This window comes from Periophthalmus magnuspinnatus, chromosome 10 (assembly GCF_009829125.3).
Source record: "Periophthalmus magnuspinnatus isolate fPerMag1 chromosome 10, fPerMag1.2.pri, whole genome shotgun sequence".
Lineage (NCBI taxonomy): Eukaryota > Metazoa > Chordata > Actinopteri > Gobiiformes > Gobiidae > Periophthalmus > Periophthalmus magnuspinnatus.
Genome location: NC_047135.1, coordinates 310524 through 337500, shown reverse-complemented (window position 1 = coordinate 337500; position 26977 = coordinate 310524). Strand labels below are relative to the sequence as shown.

Genomic DNA, 26977 nt, shown 5'->3' with positions numbered 1-26977 from the left:
ACAGGGGGCAGCAGAGGGTCGTCCAGGAGGGACAGAGGGAAAAGACAGGAGTGAAAGAGGAGAGGAGGAGAGGAAGATGAGAGGAGGATGAGGAGAGGAGACAAGGAGGAGGAGGAGAGGAGGAAAAGAGGAAACAATAAGAGGAAAGCAGATGAAGAGGAGGAGGAGGAGGAGGAGAGGTGAGGGAAAAGAGAGAGATGGAAATGGAAGTGCAGAATGACAGAGCACAGGAGAAATGAGGGTCAGAGTGAAGGGCAGCAGCATCTGTTACAGGAGCAGGAAAAACACACACACCAAAGGAACAAAGAGCAGTGTGCTTTTACACAAGAAGAAGAAGATGAAGAAGAAGATGAGGACGAGGAGGAGGAAGAGGAGGAGGAAGAGGAGGAGGAAGAGGAGGAGGAGATCATAGCAACCAAAGAGCCAATCCGGAGCGAGGCTGTTGAAGGTAACGCCCCTCTGCCGTTACCTAAGCTAACGCTAACAGGAGCGACCTCGGGGACAGAAGGACCTGATGTGTCGATTATTAAAGTTCATGTGTTGATTTACAGACACAACAGTGAAATAAAAAGCCCAGATTGTGTCCGTGATCACTTCCTGTTTGTCGCGGCGTTAGCAGGTTAGCTTTGTGCGTGTACGGTCTATGGACAGAGCGTTATTTTCATTGATCTGTCAAACACAGATTGAATATTCAGTGTGACTTGGTGGTTTCTCAGACTCGTGTAAATCGTCCTCGTGGCGTTTCCTGTTGGCAGAGCGTCTCCTGTCACTCAGACGTGGATCTGTGGGGACACGGTGGAGCTGTGTCTGTGGGTGGGAATATTTTATAATCAATTGTACTTGTGCATTTTAAATGTAATGACTCCATATTTGACATTAAATGAAGGTGATGTGTTTTAAGTGTTTTAAGATCCTCACTTCTGGTAACGTCGTTTCTAGATTTCTAGACTCGAGAAGTTACCTAGTGCACCTTTAAATATTTAAAGGTGCACTAGGCAACTTCTGTCTCCATGGAGATGGTATTGCTTTGCCTGGAATGTTCCACAGTTTAACAGCAGTGCAGCGTCTGCAGTGATGTTGTCGCTGTGTCGTCTGTTGTGGTGAAGAAGAAGCTGAGTCCAAAGGCAAAGCTCTGGATTTACCTCAGTCTTTGTTCTGTCCTCACTGATGGTCAAGAGTCTGGGACCAAAAGGACGAGATCACAGAGACGCCAGGGTGGAGGGCGCTCCCTTAGAGACAGGGCGCTCCCTTAGAGACAGGGCGCTCCCTTAGAGACAGGGCGCTCCCTTAGAGACAGGGGGAGGAGCTCAGTCACACGGGAGGAGCTCGGTGCAGAACCGGCTCGGGCTCAGGATGCCTCCTGGACACCTCCTTGGGGAGGTGTTCCGGGCATGTCCCACCGGGAGGAGGCCCCGGGGAAGACCCAGGACACGCTGGAGGGACTATGTCTCTCTGGACTGGGAACGCCTGGAGCAGGGGGAGGTGTCTGGGGTGGGGGAAGTCTGGGAGTCCCTGTTTAGACTGACCCGACCCCGGAGAAGAGGAAGAACATGGATGGATTCTGTCCCCGAGGTCGCTCCTGTTAGCGTCAGGTTTGATTGACAGTGTTGCTAAGCGCCCGCTCCCTGTTAAACCAGCGCGAGCCAGAAGGGGCGTGGCCTTCAACAGACTCGCCCTGATTGATTTTTTGCATAATAATCACTCAGATCTGGATGTTCCATATATAAACTTTAAATTTACAGTTTTGCTTGAAGTTTGGAAAAAAACTGAAACAAAGACTTTAGTTCAGAGTCAATTTAAAAAACTCAACTCAAGCACAAAACACTGACACCTCAGATAAAAAAGAATAAATGATCCTAAGTGTGTGTCTGTGTGTGTGTGTCTGTGTGTCTGTGTCTGTGTGTGTGTCTGTCTGTGTGTGTGTGTGTGTGTGTGTCTGTGTGTGTATTTTTCCTCTTCTGTTTCTTTTGTTCTTTACGTCTGAGCCTCTGATATTTTCTCTTTCTACATTTTGACGACAGCTGTTTAAGATTTTATGAATTTTTCACTTCAAAACATAATTCTGTTCTGTTGTTCATCCTCTTCCTCCTCCTCCTCTTCCTCCTTCTGCTCCTCCTCCTGCTCCTCCTCTAATTACCCAGAAGCCCTATTTATACAAGCCCCTCCCTCGACTCCTCCTGTTCATGTTTCAGCCTGAAGACCTCAGCATCGACAGGAAGGAGGTGAATCAGCTGGACAGAGCCGTCCTGAGACAGAGCCGTCCTGAGACAGAGACGTCCTGAGACAGAGACGTCCTGAGACAGACCCGTCCTGAGACAGAGCCGTCCTGAGACAGAGACGTCCTGAGACAGAGACGTCCTGAGACAGAGACGTCCTGAGACAGATATTTTTTTGTGGATTTGATCAGATTTAAGTTGAATAAATAACGTGTCTGACTCATCACAGACTCAAACTCTCAACTTCTGCTGTTTATTTCTTGCAGCTCATGAGTTTTTATAATATTGTAGATTTAAAATAGTTTTTGTGGTTTAAATCTGCTCGTGTCAGAAATGAGTTCAATATTATCGTTTATCGTCTGTATTTACTTCAGCGATATATCGAACTCCAGATGTTTTTTTTTATAACAGGTCGAGGAAACGTGAAGATAAAAAAGTAAAGCTCCATGTGACTCTCAGATGTTTTGATTAATCCTCCTGATGTTTTACGTGGGTTTGTACTTTATGTTTTAAAACTTTAATAATCGTTGCAGAGAAGCTGTTCCGTGTGTCTGTGTCGTAATAAAACACCTCAGACCACACACGTCTCAGCCACAGAACACAACAGCTTTAAAACGGTTTCACACGGGAGGAACTGCACGTTTTGAACTTCCTGGTTTCGTGTTTAAGCACAAAACACAATGGAGTCTGGAGAATGTGCTTCTGTGCAGAGTTACTCGAGTACGCCCGGCCTGGACACGCCCTCGTTTTCACTCCTGACACAGTTTATGCACAGACAGATGATGCAGAGACACTGGGCCCTGGTTTATCTCGGGGGTCACGTCCTAAAAATAACCCACAATAGATGAAATCCGTGAAGTCTCAGCTTTATTTTTAACATTATTCTCTCTGTTTTTGTCTGTAAAACCCCTCACCACACACTTTATACACTTTTCTCACACAGGCGTTAACATTTTCTCACATTTCTCTCTCGTTTAAACTCTCTCAAAGTTCAAACCTTCGTAGGCGTCTTTGTCGGTGCAGAACGTTTCATTGACATTGTGGGTTTTGTCGGGGAGAAAACAAAAAATAAATAAATAAACTGTCCCAAACATATAGTTCCGTCCTAAACGAGAGGTGGACAGAGATTCTAGAGACACCGGTCGTTTCTTCTGTGTGATGTAAAATCAGCTCCTGACGTCGCCGCTCATGTTTGTTGCTCGTGATGTGTTTGTGATGAGGTCGTCGGCGATGGCGGCTCATTACGGAGTCGGGACCTCTGACCCCGGTTCAAACGGTGTGGGAGGGTCTACTTTACCTCCTCCAGGCCCACGCCCCATCAAACGCTCTCAGACCCCTGCAGTTTGAGCTGGAGGCGCGTCAGAATTCTGTGGTGATTTAACAGACTGCAGATGTGTGGAGCCGGTTCATGGTTAATATCTCTGTAACGACTGGGCCGGTCCACGTGAAACTGGCCCAAAGTTCCACAATATCTTCAGAAAATGGAGCCATTATTCAACCCAAAGTCCAGATGTCAGATGAAAACTCTGAAACCTCTGAAAACTCTGACAGATTAATGCTGCAGGTTTGTGGATTTAATCTCAAACAAACAGGGATCAGGTTGGACTTTTTAAAAACTGTATTTTTCACACAGACGTTTGCCACGAGCTGAGATCCAGATATTTCCTACTGATACTTTACAGCGACATCACGCTGGGGGTGTTCTACATGCAACTCTATGGGCGGAATGTTCAGCAGTTACCATGGAGACACAATGCAGACATTAGCAAACACTGAAAATTTTTAAGATCATTTGAAAACTCCAAAAAAACCCAAAGAGCAGACAAAGTACACAGCAGAACACAAAGTATAACAGAGTATAACATGTTCAATTTAACATGTGAAGTATAAACGTGTAACACTTGGCGTGTGGGACTCACTCGTTGAAGACCAGGTCAGGGGCGAAGTACAACATGCTACTGTTGGTCAGAGTGTACGACCTCCAGCCCAGAGCGAAAACCATCACGTTCATCCACGAGAGCTGGATCACGGTCATCTGGTCGTCCACATGAAGGTCCCGGAACCCTGCGGAAAAACACGGGTCACTACCACACGGAACGAGTCACTACCACACGGAACGGGGAACTACCACACGGAACGAGTCACTACCACACGGAACGGGGAACTACCACACAGGACAGACCACTGCCACACGGAACAGGGATCTACCACACGGGACAGACCACTACCACAGAACCTTTCATATTTAATTTAATTTTTGTTCGGTGAAATCGGTGACAGGAGGAGGTTGGTTCTGTTTATAGACACTGCAGGAGGTCGGACCTCGTTAGCACAGATAAGGATTAGGGTCATGGGTCATAGGTCAAAGCTCATGGTTATGGCTCAGGGTTTGGATTGACTGAGGCAGTTTCAAGCTGATTTAAATACGTACTATGTAACATTTTTGGTAGAGGGTCTGCTTTTCTCCATGGAGATTATTATTGTTTTACATTTGGGAAACAGATGATGCCATGTTACAGGTCATATCTGTGGAGAGGCTCACAGTAAGAATGAAACAGGAAACACCTGGACTTGAATAAATAAAAGACAGATCGGTGTAACATCAGACACTGGTAAAGCACCAACTGTGTGAGAATATTTATTTAATCTGGAAACTAAATCTGAAAAGTGGAGGAGGTCGAGTCCAATGCAGAACTAAATAAACACGGCACACGTTGTAAATACATCAGGTATAAACAGGTCACGTGACACCGTCCAGTGGCCGAGGTCAAGCTGTTTTATAGAAAAATATCAAAGACAAGACGCCACAATAAAGAACACGCTCAGACGGGGTCGAAGGTCGTACAAAGGAGGACTTGGACAAAAAGAGTCAAACCAATAATATGCAAATACAGAGAGAATAATTATGTGTAAACGGCTCGAGTCTGAGACGTTCAGTCGCCTCCAGGTCTGGGACTCGGCAGAAAAGTGAAAATTATTATTTCAGGAGAAAAGAAACTGAAGAGAATTATGCCACTACTTTTATCTCATTTGTGCTTTCAGATGAACAGTGAAATGACCAGAGCAATGACCAGAGCAGTGACCAGAGAGGTGACCAGTGCAGTGACCAGAGCAGTGACCAGAGCAGTGACCAGAGCAGTGACCAGAGCAGTGACCAGTGCAGTGACCAGAGCAGTGACCAGAGCAGTGACCAGAGCGGTGACCAGAGCAGTGACCAGTGCAGTGACCAGAGAAGTGACCAGAGCAGTGACCAGAGCAGTGACCAGTGCAGTGACCAGAGCAGTGACCAGAGCAGTGACCAGAGCAGTGACCAGAGCAGTGACCAGAGCGGTGACCAGAGCAGTGACCAGTGCAGTGACCAGAGAAGTGACCAGAGCAGTGACCAGAGCAGTGACCAGAGCAGTGACCAGAGCGGTGACCAGAGCAGTGACCAGTGCAGTGACCAGAGCAGTGACCAGTGTACAGACCAGAGCAGTGACCAGTGCAGTGACCAGAGCAGTGACCAGAGCAGTGACCAGAGCAGTGACCAGTGTACAGACCAGAGCAGTGACCAGTGCAGTGACCAGAGCAGTGACCAGAGCAGTGACCAGTGTACAGACCAGTGCAGTGACCAGTGCAGTGACCAGTACAGTGACCAGAGCAGTGACCAGAGCAGTGACCAGTACAGTGACCAGAGCAGTGACCAGAGCAGTGACCAGTACAGTGAAGGACACAGCTCATTTAAATCCTCTTCTGTCTCGTCCTTTTGTCTTTGTCACAGTAAATGAGGAAACATCTCCCTCTTGTGGCCGCTCTGTGACACTGTTGGCCTTTTGAGCTCGGCCTGTGGTCCAAGGCAGAACTGTAACTGCCACACTGGTTTGGCGAGCGGCGTCGGTGAACTCGGATGGCACTGTCGTGTGCCTGGGCGGAGGTTTTGCCCGGAGCACATTACTCGTGCCCAGCTGAATCTTCAACTTGTGCCAAAGATCAACAAAAACTAGTCTCCATTTTAACCCCGCGCCTTTATTATAAACAGTTTTAAACACGACAATACAAATACAAGATAAGATTTGTGCCAGAAAAAGGTCATTTATTCATTTATGTAACTTTAAAGGTACACTATGTAACTTTTCTGGTGGGCAGCCTGCCACCTGTTTGTTTCCGTAGAGACGGTGTGGCTTTGATCTGGCCTTTATCTTCACTTGGGTTTGTTTCCATAGAGATTAATGTTTAATGCCATTTTGTGGAACCTTCCAGACAAAACAAAAACTTGTCCACGGAGACGGGAGCCAAACTCCCACAGTGCAGCTTTAACTAATCACAGCACTTTTATTTCACAAAACTTTAAACACATTTTAATTAAAGTCTGAATATTCTTAATATTAAAGGACCTGATTTTTCTTCCATGTATTTGACCCGTGTATCTGACACATGTATTTGACCCGTGTATTTGACACATGTATTTGACCCGTGTATTTGATTTACTGTAGAAGCTCGTGGAGTTACACGTCACTCATGTTCCTTCTGACCACCAGAAGGCGGAGCTTTGCACCTAAATATGTGCAGCAAATCGGCTGAGACTAAATACAAAAAAAGTCCCGTCGTGGACATGAGTGACGTCAGAAAATCCTCACGTCTGACCCATTACACTCACTTTGTCAAAATGCCCTGGGAATAACTCCAAGTGACAGGAAACTCCAGATGTTCATGAGCGTCAGAGTCTGACACCAACAAAGACACGAGGAGTCTGCATTTACCCAAACCACCTGCAGATGCAGAGACAGACGACTGAACGAAGGAGGAAGTCCACGGAGCTGCAGCACAGACGTCACTGACAGCTCCCAGCAAAGCCCAGGAGGAGGAAACGCCCCCTGGTGGAATGGTATGAAAGTTTGGGTGGCCCTGGATTTATACACCTGTAGAATAGTGTCCACAAACAAACATGTCACCCCCATAACAGACCACCCCCATAACAGTCTGACGCGCAACCAGGGTGTCTGACACACAACCAGGGTGTCTGACACACAACCAGGACAGTCCTCGAGCTCAGACTCTGGGGCAAATATAAAAGTTTCTAATTCATATAAAAATGACTCTTTCAGGTAAAGGTGAGTTAAACTACAACATGACACCAGACCAATCATGATCTGAGCTGAAAGAACACACAGTTAAATGGTGGAAAAGGCTCTTCTCACACAGTGTCTGGAGATGGTTCAGGAGTCCTGCTCCAGAGCAGTGCTGCAGGTCCACACAGTGCATCTCACACCAAATAATAATGAACATCTATCGCCATACGACGCTCTGGTGGAGGCAGTGTTCAGGGTCGTCTGGACCACTGCCCGGACACAAGAGGTCAACATGGAGTCTGGTCCTTCAGTCACCACAGGTGGAGATGCTCTGGGTGAGGATGCCACACGCTCCCTCCCAGATGTGATAAGAGGTTCTTCTTCTGAGGGACAGACCATGGCTTTCCACAGCGGAGCTTCAGGACAATGAGGAACCATGTTCTCCTGGGCCAATCAGGAGCCACTAACAACAATCCTCCTGCCCCTGAGCAGCGTCTGCAGCCGGAGTGGGAAAGGACCAAATTAATATAGCACTCGGGCCACGGCTGTGATGATGTGTCCCGTTCACACTGTTCACACTGTTCACACTGTTCAGACTTTTCAGGCTGTTCATTTCTGAGGCTGAACCATAGTCCATAATGAGCTCAGCACAAACGGATCTGCCTCTGTCACTGTTGAGAACATCTGCAGTCTGGACGCCCATCACATGGACCGCCCTGACACGCTACAAATGAGGCGATGCCCACAGGTGGCGCTCTCTTGTGACTCACAAGGCACGAGTCACAGCCCCGAACACGGCTAAACAATATGGCATCGTAGAATTAGCTCAACGCCAAAAAACAGATAATAGCCACAAGAGCAGAGACCTTCACACACTACAAGTGAAAACACAAGACACCAGCGTCACAAAATACTCACACAAGCTCAAAAACGTGAAGCTCCAACTGAGAGCAAAAAATCCAAAGCAGCTTCGACCTACTGACGCCAGAAAAGTATAAAGTGTAAAGGGTCAGGTATATGACGTCCCCCAGGACACGCCCACAACATTCTGGACCTTTGTGCTCACACACACATAGACATCCAGGTGCAACGCACTGCCCCCTGGTGGCCAGAAGGAATGAAATAGAATCTCTTATGAACTCATCCCAGTGAAAAGCTTGAAAAAGATACGTAGACTTTTTTTTCTCATTGTTTGACATGAAATCATGTCAAATAATGTTTTAGGTCAATTAAAATTACCAAAATTATTTCTATTTGCTAAATGTCAGAATAATGAGAGAAGGTTTTTTTTTTACTATTTTCATTGCTTTCTTCAATGTCAGAATTCCATTAGTATTTATTCCATTGTCTTTAAACTGTGTGACTTGGGTCAAATGTTTTGGATTTCCTTCCAGAAGCTTCTCACAATCGTTGGCTGGAGTTTTGTCCCATTCGTCCGGACAGAACTGGTGTAACTGAGTCCAGTTTGTGTCCGTCTCACTCGCACAGGCCTTTTCAGGTCTGTTCATACATTTTCAACAGGACTGAGATCAGGACTTTGTGATGGACACTCCAGAACATTGACTTTGTTATCCTTAAGTCTCTTTGTTATCCTTAAGCCTCTTTGTCACCAGTTTGGCCGTATGCTTCATGTCATTGTCCATTTGAAGTCCCATTTGTTGCTTTAACTTCCTGCTGATGTGTTGATGTTGCTTCAGTTTTTCCACATAATGTTCTTTCCTCCTGATGCATCTGTTTTGTGAAGTGCACCAGTCCCTCCTGCAGCAAAACAGCCCCACGACACGATGCAGACACCCCCGTGTTTCACAGTCAGGATGGAGTTTCTCAGGCCTTTTTCCTCCAAACATAACAAGGCTCATTCTGGTCAAACAGTTCAGTTTCAGTTTGTTCAGACACAGGACATGTCTCCAAACATGAAGCTCTTTGTCCCTGTGCATTTACAAACTGTCCTCTGTGTTTTTTCTGTTTCTTTTGGAGTCATGTCTTCTTCCTGCAGAGTGTCCTTTTTTCTGTGTCTTTTGGAGTCATGTCTTCTTCCTGCAGAGTGTCCTTTCAGTCCATGTCCTCGTTTCACTGTGGATAATGACACACTCTTACAGCTTCAGCAGCTTCTTCTCCAGGTCTTTTTCTTTTGTTCTTGTGTTGATCATTTCAGACCAAAGCTCGTTCGTCTCTGGGACACGTGTCCTTCCTGAGCGGTGTGACGCTGGACAGTCCCATGGTCTTTATACTTGTGTTTAATTGAACAGATGAACGTGGCTCCTTCAGGAGGAAACTGCACCGAGGATGAACCAGACTGGAGCAGGTCCACAGTTCACTTCATGATGTTTTGGCTGATTCTTTTGACTTTCTCCTGATGTTACATAAAGAAGCAGAGTGTTTCAGGTGTGTTTCAGGTGAGCTTCAGATACATCCACAGGTGTGTCTCTAATTAACAAATGTGGTCAGTAAACCAAATCCGAAGCTTCCAGAGACATGACATCATCATCTGGGTTTTTCCAAATTGTTTAAAGTCATAGTAAACATCCTGTATGCAAACTTCTGACTGAAGAAAATCATGAAAAATTGTCTAAAAATATACATATTTTCTCATTATTCTGGCATTTAGCAAATATAAATAATTTTGTTAAACCTAATGGACCTAAAACAGCAAAAGTTTAGTCTCATTTCACGTCAGACAGTGAGAAAAAAAAGCACGTTTATCTTTTATATAGTGTATGTAAACTTCTGTGTCTTATCCAAACTGTTCATTTATAAAACTGAACCACTGCAGTCTGTTTAAAATCAATCATAAACAGACTTCAACATGTTACACAACCTTTTATTTTTTTACATAAAACGAAGCCATAACTCTGCTACTTAATCAGTTTGGAGTAACACCCTGAGGTTTTTTTTAACTCGATCTTTGATAATTGTTACTTCCACTTCTGTCAGAGACACTCCTTTTGCAACAAGAACGAGTTTGACCTGGTTCAAATGTGGCTCTGTCCCACAAACACAGGACCTGATTTTCATGTGTTTCTAAAGTTAAGTAATGTTTTAAACAAACGGCACACTGCGTCTGAACCGATGGAGGTGAAAATAGTGGATTAAAGATTAAACTCAAACATGAATCACTCCAAATAAAACTTCAGACGCTCAATCAGAAGAAACGACCAGAACATGTTAAAGATCTGAAAAGTCCATTTTGCAGAATCTGTCTGATTTCAACCGTTTTGAGGAGAAATGGCGACAGATGAGGGTAAAACTATTTTTGTGCTGCCCTTTGAAACATTATTAAACACTGAAGCCTCTGTACCTGGGATGGCCTTGGCCCAGCGCACCACGGTGACCAGCTGCCTCTCTCCGAGCTCGTTCAGGCTGGTCAGGAGGGACGAGGGGCTGTCCATCTGGGTGTTATCGTGCCCCGCGTTGACCACGGCCGGCTCTATGGTCTGTAGGACACTCAGGAGGGACATACAGGAGCGCAGCGAGGGGGGGATGCTCAGGGAGGACGCCTGAGACAAGCCTGGACAGAGACACGAGGACGTCCATAAACATGGTTTTATTTATGACTCAGATCATTTCTGTTTGCATCAGTTTAAAGAGAAAAACAAACTAACAAACATAAATATATAGAGTGTAGGATATAGTTTTATTCTCTGTAAATACAGACGACAAAGAGGCTCATTGTGAGTCTGTTTGACTCGGTATGTGACCGTTTCCTGTGTGGTTATGTAATGATGTAACGTGATTGGAAATGGCACATTAGGAACAGAAACGGAATCAAATATTCCAAACATTTCTTACGTAATTTTATTTTTTATCCAAAATAAGGAAATTCATTTTGCCAACAGTGAACCAGAGCCAAACATCTGTTAATTTATTACATACAGATAATTTTGTTCCCAGAAGTGTGATGAGTTTAGAGACGGTTTAAATATATTTATAAGATTTAAAGACTATATATATATATATATACACAGACATATATATCTGCTTGAAATATTTCATATTGGCTCAGTGGGACATTCACATTTGACTTTTCCACTAGATCTAATATTTGGCTTCAGCTCATAAATATGTATATGCACAGAGCTCTACCTCTGGGCCACATAACTGCAGACCTGCGACTGCCAATATATAAACCGTATATATGTAAAAACCTTATGTAAAATGTGTGGAGAGAGATTTGCCAAGATACTGTATGTTCTCACAGCAAAACAGCAAAATATTAACACTTAAGTCACAGTTTGAGCGTCTGAGGGTCTGAGCGTCTGAGGGTCTGAGGGTTTGTTATAACTGATGTATTGACCGATGATTGTTTCAATGTTTGGTTCAGTTAAATCAGGTCTGAGTTCAGTGTTGAGTTCAGTGTTGAGTTCAGGCTCAAAACAAAAGCATCAGAAACCTTTGTACATTTTCTCTAAACTTTAGTATAATTTTGTGATGTGCTGACACTTTTGAGACGATGACGATGTTTAAATCCAGAGTCAAAAGGTTCAGAGCAGATCCTCCTCTTCTCCCTGGTATTTAACACAGACACGCAGGTGTGTGATTGTTCTGTGTGTCATGTGTTTGTGTGTTTGTGTGTTTGTGTTGACTTTGTTATTTTAAATGTGACATAAAAATAAACTTCCACAAAATTAGAGGGTAGAGGATTAATACGAACATTTAAGACCAAAACGACGAGAAAAAAGAAAATGAATTGGAGCCAGAGCCGATGGAGCAGGAAGTGCGCCATGATCACTTCCTGTTTGTAACGCGGCAGCAGGTTAGCTAACTCCATTTATATAAACAGTGTGTGGTTCAAACAAACTTCAGTTATTTCACATAATGTTTGGACAGTACACTTCTTCTTCTTCTTCTTCTTGTCAGTTTATCCAGGCAGGGGACTGTCCCAGGACCACACAGACCCCACCCCACAGTTTGAGAACCCCTGCAGCACATTCATGGACTTCACAGACCGATTACCAGGATTTGTCTGCACAAACTGATTTTCTAAAGCACTAATTGTACAGTTTAGTCATGTTCTAAGTTTGAATAAATCTCAAGCTGCGACTGTAAACTCAGCAGAATAATTATGAAGCATATGGTGTCACTGAGACATTAGCATAATATCTTGGTTGTTTGGCAGTTAGTCTCACCGTTCTGGGGCCTGGATGCGCCGCTGCTTCCTGGCTCCGGGTCTTTTGTACCTGCCCTCTCCGCTCTCTCCCCCCAGTGAGCGGCGCCTGTCGGCTCGTCCTCGCCATGTCTGCTCTGGCCCGCGCCCTTCAGCCTGCGACCTACAAACAACAAACAGAGCAGGGAGTTTGAAACAAAGATGAGGCCGTATTATTTCCAATCTGCTCTGTCTAGAAATGACAGACGAGATCATGAAAACGCCAGAAAAATCATGGTTTTAACGTTTGTTTTTGTGACGAGTTTGTGGCGGCTCTTTATCACTTTAAGTTCAATATTTAATATTAATAATATTAAAATGCTGCTGTTTTGTGTTTCAGATGCTCAGCTGATTAAGTTTTGTATAAAGTTGTATTAAAATGATATTTAGTCCTTGTTATAATTTAAATTTGACTTTTCTATGGCCAGGAATCGCCTGGAATGTTCCATAGTTTGGCTTTAAACTTATCTATCTGCATTTATTCAGTTATAACTGTTCTAAAACATGTGACTGGGCTCGCTTCTCCACCGATCTGACCAGTAATTTCACCAGTTGGCGTCACTTTTGTCTCAGTTAAAGCTATACTGTGGAATATTTCAGACAAAACAATAACATCTTCACAGACACAAACACGAAACGGATTCTACACAGAAAAAGTTACACGGAGGCCCTTTAAACGTGATCACTCCTCACGCCCATCGCGCCTCACGCCTGTCGTGTCTCACACATGTCGCACCTCACGCCTGTCGCACCTCACACCTGTCGCACCTCACACCTGTCGCATCTCACACCTGTCGCACCTCACACCTGTCGCACCTCACGCTTGTCGCATCTCACACCTGTCGCACCTCACACCTGTCGCACCTCACGCCTGTCGCATCTCACACCTGTCGCATCTCACACCTGTCGCACCTCACACCTGTCGCACCTCACACCTGTCACACCTCACGCCTGTCGCATCTCACACCTGTCGCATCTCACACCTGTCGCACCTCACACCTGTCACACCTCACGCCTGTCACACCTCACGCTTGTCGCATCTCACACCTGTCGCACCTCACACCTGTCGCATCTCACACCTGTCGCACCTCACGCTTGTCGCATCTCACACCTGTCGCACCTCACACCTGTCGCACCTCACACCTGTCGCGCCTCACACGACGTCATAATGGACCGTTTCAGCTTCTGTTACGTCAGATCTGCGACGGGTCTGACCCACAAACACGACAGAACCTGTTGGATTTAACGTAACACAAAACACAAATCATCTCTTTACAAACCTGTCTCCATTTTAAATAAACACCACACGACGTCAGACACAAGAAAAAATGAATCACAATCTGAATCACAATCTGAGCGTCTGCAGAGAATCAGCGAGAATCAGTGATGCCACATCACCGTCTGGAACAAACTGTGTCTATGGGGACGGACAGATGCTGAGTGTAGACTCACAAAAACACACACAAACGCACAAGAAACACACAAAACTCACAAGAAACACACAAAAACACACAAAAAACACACAAGAAACACACAAAACTCACAAGAAACACACAAAAACACACAAAAAACACACAAGAAACACACACAAACGCACAAGAAACACACAAAAACACACAAAAAACACACAAAACTCACAAGAAACACACAAAACTCAATAGAAACGCACAAAAACACACAAAACACACAAGAACACGTTCCTCACCTTTCAGACTCATTCCAGACATGAAGCATCGTTTGAGTCGACACGAGGCACAGTTTTTCCGTCTCAGTTTGTCGATGGTGCAGTCGTTTCTACTCGCACACAGGTGGTTTTGTTTACCTGTGATAACACACACACACACACACACACAAAATATATATAAAAATCATAAAATACATGTACTTATATGTACATACAACTTAACTTAAGGTTGTATTTAAACATTTAAATACTAAATGTGTCTCTAATCGTCTTTTTCATTTATTCCTTTGCAAATGTTTTTACTGCATAAAACAAAAGTCTCATTGTTGTCACTTCTCCACAGATCTGACCTATAACTTGGATAACATGGATATACATCAGTTTAATGCAATACTGTGGAATGTTCCAGGCTATGCCATATCTATCATATACTTTTAATAGCAACAACCCCCATTAGAAAAGTTACGTAATGTGTCTTTAACCAGATTCTGACTCATTTTAATCTTTTTGCTCAAAAATGTGGACAGACATGTGACCCAAGTAACACGGACGTGTGACCGAAGTAACACAGACATGTGACCGAAGTAACACGGACATATGGCCGAAGTAACACGGACGTGTGACCGAAGTAACACGGACATGTGACCGAAGTAACACGGACGTGTGACCGAAGTAACACAGACATATGGCCGAAGTAACGCGGACGTATGGCCGAAGTAACGCGGACGTGTGACCCAAGTAACGCGGACGTGTGACCCAAGTAACACGGACGTGTGACCCAAGTAACGCGGACGTGTGACCCAAGTAACACGGACGTGTGACCCAAGTAACGCGGACGTGTGACCCAAGTAACGCGGACGTGTGACCCAAGTAACACGGACGTATGACCCAAGTAACACGGACGTATGACCGAAGTAACACGGACGTGTGACCCAAGTAACATGGACGTGTGACCGAAGTAACACAGACATGTGACCGAAGTAACACGGATGTATGACCGAAGTAACACGGACGTGTGACCGAAGTAACAGACATGTGACCCAAGTAACACGGACGTGTGACCGAAGTAACACAGACATGTGACCGAAGTAACACGGACATATGGCCGAAGTAACGCGGACGTATGGCCGAAGTAACGCAGACGTGTGACCCAAGTAACACGGACGTGTGACCCAAGTAACGCGGACGTGTGACCCAAGTAACGCGGATGTGTGACCCAAGTAACGCGGACGTGTGACCCAAGTAACACGGACGTGTGACCCAAGTAACACGGACGTGTGACCGAAGGAGCTCACAAACAGGTTAGAAAATAAACACAACAACAGAACTTTGAGTGATTCCAGTTTGAGTAAAGTGAAACTCTTCATTTGTGTAAAATACATTTTCATGATGAGCTTTTATAAGAAAAGTGACTCCATCAGACGGAGGTTTTAACCTCGACACAGTTTAGTTTCATCACAGAAAATGCACTTGAAAATAAAACAACAATTGTGTTCAGCAGCCGACGGAGGAGCCAGAACAACCGTCCCCAGCACCTGTCCCCAGCACCTGTCCCCAGCACCTGTCCCATCACCCGTCCCAGCACCTGTCCCAGCACCTGTCCCCAGCACCTGTCCCCATCACCTGTCCCCAGCACCTGTCCCCAGCACCTGTCCCATAACCCGTCCCAGCACCTGTCCCCATCACCTGTCCCCAGCACCTGTCCCAGCACCTGTCCCCATCACCTGTCCCCAGCACCTGTCCCAGCACCTGTCCCCATCACCTGTCCCCAGCACCTGTCCCAGCACCTGTCCCCATCACCTGTCCCCAGCACCTGTCCCAGCACCTGTCCCCATCACCTGTCCCCAGCACCTGTCCCCATCACCTGTCCCCAGCACCTGTCCCAGCACCTGTCCCCATCACCTGTCCCCAGCACCTGTCCCCATCACCTGTCCCAGCACCTGTCCCCATCACCTGTCCCCAGCACCTGTCCCCAGCACCTGTCCCAGCACCTGTCCCATCTTCCCCTCAGTCCTAGCAGAATGTGTGTGTTTACTCGTGGCAGCTCCTCATCTCGTTCGGTCACTGTGTCCTGTCTCCACCAGCAGCGAGTGGGAGTAAATTAAATCAGCCCGACATATTGAGTGTGTGTGTGTGTGTGTGTGTGTGTGTATGTATGTGCGAGTGTATGTGTGCTTAGGGTGTAGTGTTTAGGATGTAGGGTGTAGGGTTTAGGGTGTAGGATGTAGGGTATATGATATAGGGTGTAGTGTTTAGGATGTAGGGTGTAGGATGTAGGTTTAGCAGGTCGTGACAATAGTCTGTTAGTGAACCATTTAAAATAAAGTCGTTTTTCGAGTATTAACCACAGAATGAAACAGGCTCCGTCTGTAATTAGACGTTTGGACACACCCTCTGGAAATAATGATACTCCTGAAATTATTTTCACTTCACAGCTGAGCCACGTCAGAAACGCCACACGTCACAATCAGAGAAGGGCCCCAGACACGTCCTGAGGATCCCCCAAAAACACCGAACAAGCGAGACTTTAAGGAAAATAAACAACAAACAAGGAAATGGGTAAAATCACCTGGAACAAAAACAACTACAGCCCAAAATGCACCACATTCACATATTTCTGAGGACAAACCCTCTGACCCTCGGGCCACAGTGGGTCTAAAATGTGACCGAGGGGCGGGGCCAGGATATATAAATGTAACTATTACATCAGATGGTACATGCTACAAATAGTTTTCCAAATGCATTAATTAAAATGATAATTAATGTATTAAATTTCAGTTAAATAAACACAACTGTCCTCCTGTGCTGTGCTCCCCCTCCCTCACCTGCCTGTCTCTGGAGCTGGGCAGAGTCCTGGCTCCTCCCGCGCGCACCTGCAGCCCATCTACACAATCAACACCACCTGCTGTGGATAAGAGGAGTCAGGACCAGACACTCGGCGCCGGAACGTCCGCGTGTCACACGTGAATGCTTCTGCTTGGCTTTGTATCTTGGTGTTTTGTGAATCTTTTGATTCATGTGGATTATTTGCTCTTCTCCAGACCTCCGCCCGAGAACCAGCTCCGGACCCCCCCGCCCGAGAACCAGCTCCGGACCCCCCCCACCCGAGAACCAGCTCCGGACCCCCCCGCCCGAGAACCAGCTCCGGACCCCCCCGCCCGAGAACCAGCTCTGGACCCCCCCGCCCCTGCACTTCTACCCTGGTATGGTCTCATGTTGTCCTCGTCTTTGCACTCGTGTGTGTCCCTGGTCCCGGACCCACACCCCCCAAACATCTGTGGATCCATGATCTGTGTTCATCTGTTGCACTTCTCTCTGAGGCTCCCTCGCTCCTCAGCTCTTGGATTAATGAACTTTGACGACTGTTTGCACATTTCTGTGAATAAAACTCTGTTAAACCTTCGTGAGTCGCACAGTTTTGGTCCCTCTGTGTGTGTGTGTGTGTGTATACGTGTGTGTGTGTATATGTAGGGGTGTGTGTGTGGGGGTGTGTGTGTGTGTGTGTGTGTGTGCGTCTCTTACCTGCTGCCGCTCTTTTGAAGAACACTTTGCAGCTTCCACAGGTGACGGCTCCATAGTGACAGCCTGAAGCATCGTCCCCACAAACCTGACAAACGCGTCGATCGGACAAGTACACTCCGGGGAACAGGTCCGAGTGCCTGGACACAGAGAACTCTGAGAACACGCTTAAACTACAAGAACACGACTCTGAGAACACGCTTAAACTACAAGAACACGACTCTGAGAACACGCTTAAACTACAAGAACACGACTCTGAGAACACGCTTAAACTACAAGAACACGACTCTGAGAACACGCTTAAACTACAAGAACACGACTCTGAGAACACGCTTAAACTACAAGAACATGACTCTGAGAACACGCTTAAACTACAGGAACGTAACTCTGAGAACACGCTTAAACTACAAGAACGTGACTCTGAGAACACGCTTAAACTACAGGAACGTGACTCTGAGAACACGCTTAAACTACAGGAACGTGACTCTGAGAACACGCTTAAACTACAGGAACGTGACTCTGAGAACACGCTTAAACTACAGGAACGTGACTCTGAGAACACGCTTAAACTACAGGAACGTGACTCTGAGAACACGCTTAAACTACAGGAACGTAACTCTGAGAACACGCTTAAACTACAAGAACATGACTCTGAGAACACGCTTAAACTACAGGAACGTGACTCTGAGAACACGCTTAAACTACAAGAACATGACTCTGAGAACACGCTTAAACTACAGGAACGTGACTCTGAGAACACGCTTAAACTACAAGAACACGACTCTGAGAACACGCTTAAACTACAGGAACACGACTCTGAGAACACGCTTAAACTACAAGAACACGACTCTGAGAACACGCTTAAACTACAGGAACGTGACTCTGAGAACACGCTTAAACTACAAGAACACGACTCTGAGAACACGCTTAAACTACAAGAACACGACTCTGAGAACACGCTTAAACTACAAGAACACGACTCTGAGAACACGCTTAAACTTCAAGAACACGACTCTGAGAACACGCTTAAACTACAGGAACGTGACTCTGAGAACACGCTTAAACTACAGGAACGTGACTCTGAGAACACGCTTAAACTACAAGAACGTGACTCTGAGAACACGCTTAAACTACAGGAACACGACTCTGAGAACATGCTTAAACTACAAGAACGTGACTCTGAGAACACGCTTAAACTACAGGAACGTGACTCTGAGAACACGCTTAAACTACAGGAACGTGACTCTGAGAACACGCTTAAACTACAGGAACGTGACTCTGAGAACACGCTTAAACTACAAGAACGCGACTCTGAGAACACGCTTAAACTACAAGAACACGACTCTGAGAACACGCTTAAACTACAAGAACACGACTCTGAGAACACGCTTAAACTACAAGAACGTGACTCTGAGAACACGCTTAAACTACAGGAACGTGACTCTGAGAACACGCTTAAACTACAGGAACGTGACTCTGAGAACACGCTTAAACTACAGGAACGAGACTCTGAGAACACGTTTAAACTACAGGAACGTGACTCTGAGAACACGCTTAAACTACAAGAACGTGACTCTGAGAACACGCTTAAACTACAAGAACGTGACTCTGAGAACACGCTTAAACTACAGGAACGTGACTCTGAGAACACGCTTAAACTACAGGAACTCGCTTAAACTACAGGAACGTGACTCTGAGAACACGCTTAAACTACAGGAACGTGACTCTGAGAACACGCTTAAACTACAGGAACGTGACTCTGAGAACACGCTTAAACTACAGGAACGTGACTCTGAGAACACGCTTAAACTACAGGAACGTGACTCTGAGAACACGCTTAAACTACAGGAACGAGACTCTGAGAACACGTTTAAACTACAGGAACGTGACTCTGAGAACACGCTTAAACTACAAGAACGTGACTCTGAGAACACGCTTAAACTACAAGAACGTGACTCTGAGAACACGCTTAAACTACAGGAACGTGACTCTGAGAACACGCTTAAACTACAGGAACGAGACTCTGAGAACACGTTTAAACTACAGGAACGTGACTCTGAGAACACGCTTAAACTACAAGAACGTGACTCTGAGAACACGCTTAAACTACAGGAACGTGACTCTGAGAACACGCTTAAACTACAGGAACGTGACTCTGAGAACACGCTTAAACTACAGGAACGTGACTCTGAGAACATGCTTAAATTACAAGAACGTGTCACAGGGGGCGTGTCACAGGGGGCGTGTCACAGGGGGCGTGTCACAGGGGGCGTGTCGTACTCAGTCTCTCCACTCTGTCTCTGTCTGTTCTTCTGCCTCTGTTTTAGCTTAAAGTTACAGTGTGTGACTTTTGTGGTGGGGTCTCCGTGGAGATGGACACATGAGGATCTAGATTTACTGAATTACTGAAAAATCCACTGAAGAACACGCTTAATGTGAGCGAGGCGCCTCTCCACAGATCTGACCTGCACCTGCTCGTTTCCATGGAGATTAACACATGTAATCTGAAACTGAACCACAGATAAAACACACGTGGAAGTCACGTACTGTAGCTTTAAAATGAGTACACACTTTAAACACTTTAAACATTTTAAACATTTTAAACTCTTCTGTGATGATGAATCTAAAACTGGAAAATTTAAACCCAAACCTCAGTGTGAGCCACAAAACTATAAATGTAGAAATGAGACTTTTTATACAAGTGTAAATGTGATTATACAGTTTGTACTTTTATGAAGTGAAAACTGTTTAAAGACAAACACTTTAAACATTTTAAACAGTTTGAGTAAATCCCACAGTCTCAGCTTCAGGACGGACTGAGGATGTTCAGTTTTTGCCTCCGTTTCTCCCTGAAACGTCCGTCATGAAGCTCAAGTGTGTTCAGAGACACATTTTCATTAATTATATGATTAACTTCAAAATAAAAACTGATAAAAGCATGAAAGTCTTAAATATAAAATAAAATATACATAAATATATATATTTTATATAAATATAAAACTCTTTTAAATATAAAACATTTATACACACACACACACACACACACATATGTAATATTTTATATTGATGGACGTCGCTGTATTTTTTCTGTTGTTTTTATTGTTTTTCATTTAAATTTGCAGTTTGTAAATGTTTCCTAAAAGAAAAATCTGAGTTTAAACATTTGCCAGACTCATGATGTTGAGTTTTTGCAGGAGGAAACTGAACTGTGGCTCTGCTGCTCTGGTTTTGCTTCAGTTCAAATCAAACTTTGGACTTTAGTTTCATATTTCCAGAGGCGCCGCAGTAAAACGTCACTGTTCAACACATTCAACAAGAAAAAGAATAAATGTTTTTTAAAAAGAGTTTCCTCAGGACAGAGAAAGGTCAAGAGGATAAAGAGACTTTAAATGAGTCCAGATCTGTCCTCAGAATGGACACACACTGGACACACAACGGACACACACTGGACACACAACAGACACACACTGGACACACACGGGACACACACGGGACACACAACAGACACACACTGGACACACAACAGACACACACTGGACACACACTGGACACACACGGGACACACAACGGACACACACTGGACACACACTGGACACACAACAGACACACAACAGACACACACTGGACACACACTGGACACACACTGGACACACACTGGACACACAACGGACACACACTGGACACACACTGGACACACACTGGACACACAACAGACACACACGGGACACACAACAGACACACAACAGACACACACTGGACACACACTGGACACACACTGGACACACACTGGACACACAACGGACACACACAGGACACAGCCTGGACACACACTGGACACACACTGGACACACAACGGACACACACTGGACACACACTGGACACACACTGGACACACAACAGACACACACGGGACACACAACAGACACACACTGGACACACACTGGACACACACTGGACACACACACTGGACACAGACTGGACACACACACACACACACAGGACACACACACACTGGACACACACTGGACACAGACTGGACACACACACACACACACAGGACACACACACACTGGACACACACTGGACACAAACTGGACACACACACACACACACACACACACACACACACTGGACACACACACTGGACACACACACACACACTGGACACAGACTGGACACACACTGGACACAAACGACGCTTCAGGTTTGAGTTTTATTTTTATGGTTAAATGAATCAGACTCAGTCCAAGAACAAAGTCTGAGCCTTTTTAAGGAAATGACAAGAAGACAGAGCAGCAGGTGGAGAGTGTCCTGTTTACGACACACAACACACACAACACACAATACAACACACAACACACACAACACACACACAACACACACACAACACACACACACACAACACACACACAGGGCCCTGCACACGTTAAACCTGAACTTTGACAGTTTTGACAGTAGCTCTGAGTGAACGAGAGCGCGTGCGGGTGAACGAGAGCGCGTGAGGGTGAACGAGAGCGCGTGCGGGTGAACGAGAGCGCGTGAGGGTGAACGAGAGCGCGTGCGGGTGAACGAGAGCGCGTGAGGGTGAACGAGAGCGCGTGCGTGTTAAATCAGGGCGGGAAAAAGAACAACAGAAAAGTGACAGATTCAGAGAATGAAACAAACGAGTTTAACGAGAGAGACCAGAGGATTAAAAACCACAAACACTAAAACAAGTACGGAACATTTCAGTTTGATTAAAGCGAAAGGACAAACAATGAACCACTGACAGCGGCACTCCCTGTACACACACATATATACACACACACACACACACAAATACACACACATATATACACACACATATACACATATATACACACACATATACACACACATATACACACACATATATATATATATACACACAAATATACACACATATATACACACACATACACACATATATACACACACAAATACACACACACATATATACACACATATATACACACACACAAATACACACCACACACAAATACACATATACACACACACACATATATATACACCACACACACACCCCCACCTGACATACACACACACACAAATACACACACACATATATATACACCACACACACACACAAATACACACACATACATACACATATACACACACACACATATACATTAAAATAGTGCAATATTTTTATTGAGTGCAATAAGGTCGTTTGTGTGCAATATTTCATATTTAGTATAGTGCAATATTTGATACAGTGCAATATATTTAATATAGTGTAATATTTAATATAGTGTAATACTTGCTCAGTGCAGCATGTGACTCTGCAGTATTCACTGTAAATCTTGCTGAGAGTTGTAGTCTGGGGTGTTTTAATGTTTTAATTGTTCCATGTCTGTTTGTATTGAAGGGTGAGTTGTTTTTTAATCTCGCTGTGCATGTGTGTGGTGACAATAAATGCATTCTATTCTATTCTATTCTATTCTATATACACACACACACCTGACACACACACACACACCTGACACACACACACGTCCAAACCCCGGTCTTACCTGAAGCTGTGGTAAGTGCTGTGGTCAGTGCTGTGGTCAGTGCTGTGGTCAGTGCAGTCCACCCACACCGCGGGTTCTGTTTTGATGCTGGAGAAAGGCGCGTGTCCGTGGGTCATCACACTTTGGTAACTTTCCACTTGTCCGTAGTCCGGGCGCGTGGCGCCTTTTCCGACCTGCTGCTCGGGCCCGTACCACGCGCAGCGACAGTCCTGCCGCGCTCCACGCGCGCAGTTACAGTATTTACACGGCCCGGTGAGCGGCGCCGCGGGCAGGGCGCACACGGCGCGCTCCGGGTCGGTTCCCTCGCCGTACGCGCGCTCGTTCGGGCGCCACGCGTGTACCCCCGGGTGGGTCGCGGGGGCCGTGTACGGGCTCAGCGGAATCATCCCGTCCGTGTGCTGCGGGGCGGGGGGCTCCGGACTCAGGAACAAGTTTGAATCTCGACCCACGAACCGCGTGATAACGGGGCCGCGCGTAAAGCCGGGCGCGCGGTCCGCGTCGGGCGAGCGCAGCATGTCCAAACAGCTCACCTGCTGCATGCCCTGGCAAACTTCACCAAACTCGTCCTCTCTGAGTCCGAGTCCGTCCCGGTTCATGTCGGGGGAGTCCCCGGGGCCGCTCCTCGCGCTCGGCTCGAACTCGGAGAAAGCGGCGCCGCCGTTTCCGTTTCTGTTGTTGTTGAGAGGAGAAGACACCGGATCCAGCCCGAGAGACACGGACACGGCCTGACTGAGCTCCACGGTGCTCGGGCACGCGCAGGTGTCTGTGGTGTCCGCGCGGTCCTCGCGCAGCAGGACAGAAGAGTCCAGATCAGACAGACTCATGTGGAACGACATGGCTCAACGTGTCGTCACTTTTGGCAGGAGTTGGTAAGAAAAAGAGGAGCAGAGAAAAGAGAGAGAGAGAGAGAGAGAGAGAGAACGCCTCCAGCCTCCAGAGTGTGCACGAGCGCACTCACATGGGGCGCCTGCGTGGGGCAGTGTACATCCTGGAGCCGTTGTCTTCGTTCTCCTTTTCGTTCTCCTTTTCGTTCTCCTTTTCGTTCTCCTCTTCGTTCTCCTCTGGCTCCGGCTCTGCGCCTCCTACAACTTTTCAAAGTCTCCGTTTTTTTTCCGCCCCGAGCGCGTGCGCGTGTCGCCTTTACCCCGCGTGAACTCCGCGCGCGCTCCCGGTTGAAGCACACGCACGCGCCCTGTGCACTTTGTCCCTCTGCTGTGAGACCGGAGTGTTTCTCCTGAGGCAGATCAGCCTCGTGCCTCCCGTTATTTCACTGAAGCTGCGCGGGATCTCGCGAGAAAAAGTCACAAAAAAACAAAAAACAAAAACCCGATTAACCCTGAGAGAAAACTTCAGAGTTTTACTTAAGAGAGAGAGAGAGAGTGTGTGTGTGTGGGGGTGTGTGCATGAGTGTGTGTGTCTGAGAGTGTGCGTCATTGTGTGTGTGTGCATGTGGGTGTGTGTGTGTGTATGTGTCCGTGTATGCGTGCATGAGTGTGTGTGTGCATCTGTGTGTGTGTGTGCGTCTGTATGTGTGTGTTGGGGTGCGTCTGTAGGGGTGTGTGTGTGCGTTGGGGTGGGGGTGTGTTTGTGTGTGTTTGCGTGCGTCTGTAGGGGTGTGTGTGCGTCTGTATGTGGGGGTGCGTTTGTAGGTGGGGGTGTGTGTGTGTGTGCGTCTGGGTGTGTGTGTGCATGTATTTACAGTGGGGCAAAAAGTATTTAGTCAGCTCTCAATTGGTGTAAAATAAGTATCTGGTCAATAACAAAAGTTCATCTCATACTTTGTTATATTCTCTTTGTTGCAGTGACAGGTCGTTTTCTGTCTCCAGAGGTTTTCTCTGTTGCTGTAGTTTGGTCCGTTCCTCCTGCAGATCTCCTCTAGAGCAGTGATGTTTTGGGACAACATGGACTTTCAACTCCCTCCAAAGATTTTCTATGGGGTTGAGATCTGGAGACTGGGCCACTCCAGGACCTTGAAATGCTTCTTATGAAGCCACTCCTTCGTTGCCCGGGCGATGTGTTTGGATCATTGTCACACTGAAAGACCCAGACACGTTTCATCTTCAATGTCCTCACTGATGGAAGGAGGTTTTCACTAAAAATCTCACGATACTTGGCCCCGTTCATTCTTTCCTTTACACGGATCAGTCGTCCTGGTCCCTTTGCAGAAAAACAGCCCCAAAGCATGATGTTTCCACCCTCATGATTCACAGTAGGTCTGGTGTTCTTTGGATGAGACTCTTCATTCTTTCTCCTCCAAACACGACAGGTTTTTACCAAAAAGTTGTATTTTGGTTTGATCTGACCCTGTGACATTGTCCCAATCCTCTTCTGGATCATCCAGATGCTTCTGTCAAACTTCAGACGGGCCTGGACATGTCCCGTCTTAATCAGGGGACACGTCTGGCACTGCAGGATTTGAGTCCCTGGTGGTGTAGTGTGTTACTGATGGTCCCTTTGTTACTTTGGTCCCAGTTCTCTGCAGGTCATTCACTCAGCCGTGTGGTTCTTGTGTCATTTTGACCCCACGGGGTCAGATCTTGGTGGAGCCCCAGGTCTTGGTCTTGTTCCATTTTGTAATTCTTGCTCCACAGTTGATTTGTTGACTCCAGCTCTTACCTGTTGCAGATTGAGTGTTCGGGGCCTGGTGTCTACAGTTTTGTTTGTGGTTCCTTTGCTCTTTGGTCTTGTCCATAGTGGAGTTTGAGTCTGACTGTTTGAGGTTGTGGACATGTGTCTTTTATACTGAGGACGAGTTCAAACAGGGGCCATTAATACAGAGAACGAGTGGAGGACAGAGGAGCCTCTGAGAGAAGAAGGTACAGGTCTGTGAGAGACACAGATCTTTCTTGTTTGTAGGTGACCAAATACTTAGTTTACCAATTAATTCATTAAAAATCCTCCAATGTGATTTCCTGGATTCTTTCATTCTGTGTCTCATAGTTGAAGTGAAACTATGATGAAAATTACAGACCTCTCTCATCTTTTTAAGTTGGAGAACTTAAGCACAATTGGTGGCTGAATAAATACTTTTTTGCCCCACAGTATTATTATAAATATATTATAATAATGTGATATGATGTTTTATTATAAATGCTGTTTTCATGCTGTAAATGGTTTTATGAGAGTTATTTAATGTGATATTAAACGCTTTGTACAGTTCAGTTATTTCTGGTCTTGATGGATGAGGATGTCAGCGAGTCAAAGGTGAAAGGGATTTGACACGAGCTCAAACTCTGCTCTGTCAGCAGACTTCAGCAATGAGCTGTTAATGAACGAGTCGGCTCTTTTGAACGATTCCTTAACATGAATCAGAAAACTGTCTCTCAGTTTGATTCATTTAAACACATCTGAGCCTCGTCGTGTCTCTGTGATCAGTTTGCAGATAATCGAGTTCTCACTTTGGTTTCCATCACATAAATAAATATAAAGAGCCTTTTGAACGGCTCTGTAAAAGGAACAGATCCAAAAGATTCGGATCCCATAAAAGAGCCAAAATAGGTTAGTGTGGGGCAGAACGTGACTCAGTTATTTCACAGCTACAAAAGTCCATTAAAGATGATTTTAATGTTTTATGTTTATTTTAATATTACCCTTTACAAATGTGAAAAGAGAAGCCACTTACATCATGTGTTTGTTATTGTATATTTATTAGATGTGTTAATTTGATACAGTCATTTGAACAGTGCAGTAAATTTAAAGAAATAGATGATTTCAGATTATATCAAATTATATCAGATTATATCAGATTATATCAGATTATATCAGATTATATCAGATTACAGCCGAGGAGCTCGTTCACTTGGGCAGGTCAC

At 45.7% G+C, this 26977-nt stretch overlaps 1 protein-coding gene across 2 annotated transcripts in view; it reads right to left on the bottom strand.

The window, feature by feature from the left end:
• LOC117377682 (androgen receptor-like) overlaps window positions 1-24342 on the bottom strand; it is a 33991-nt gene extending 9649 nt beyond the window's left edge. For both annotated transcript variants that reach the window (XR_008648840.1, XM_055224645.1), the window contains exons 1-6: window positions 23166-24342; window positions 17614-17750; window positions 14113-14229; window positions 12391-12531; window positions 10563-10772; window positions 4136-4280 (exon numbers count right to left, since the gene is read on the bottom strand). Coding sequence is in view for 1 of the 2 variants with exons in the window: in XM_055224645.1 (XP_055080620.1) it covers window positions 4136-4280; window positions 10563-10772; window positions 12391-12531; window positions 14113-14229; window positions 17614-17750; window positions 23166-24001 (1586 nt within the window). In the remaining variant the exon portion in view is untranslated. The remainder of the gene's footprint in view (window positions 1-4135; window positions 4281-10562; window positions 10773-12390; window positions 12532-14112; window positions 14230-17613; window positions 17751-23165) is intronic.
• Window positions 24343-26977: the final 2635 nt, after the last annotated feature.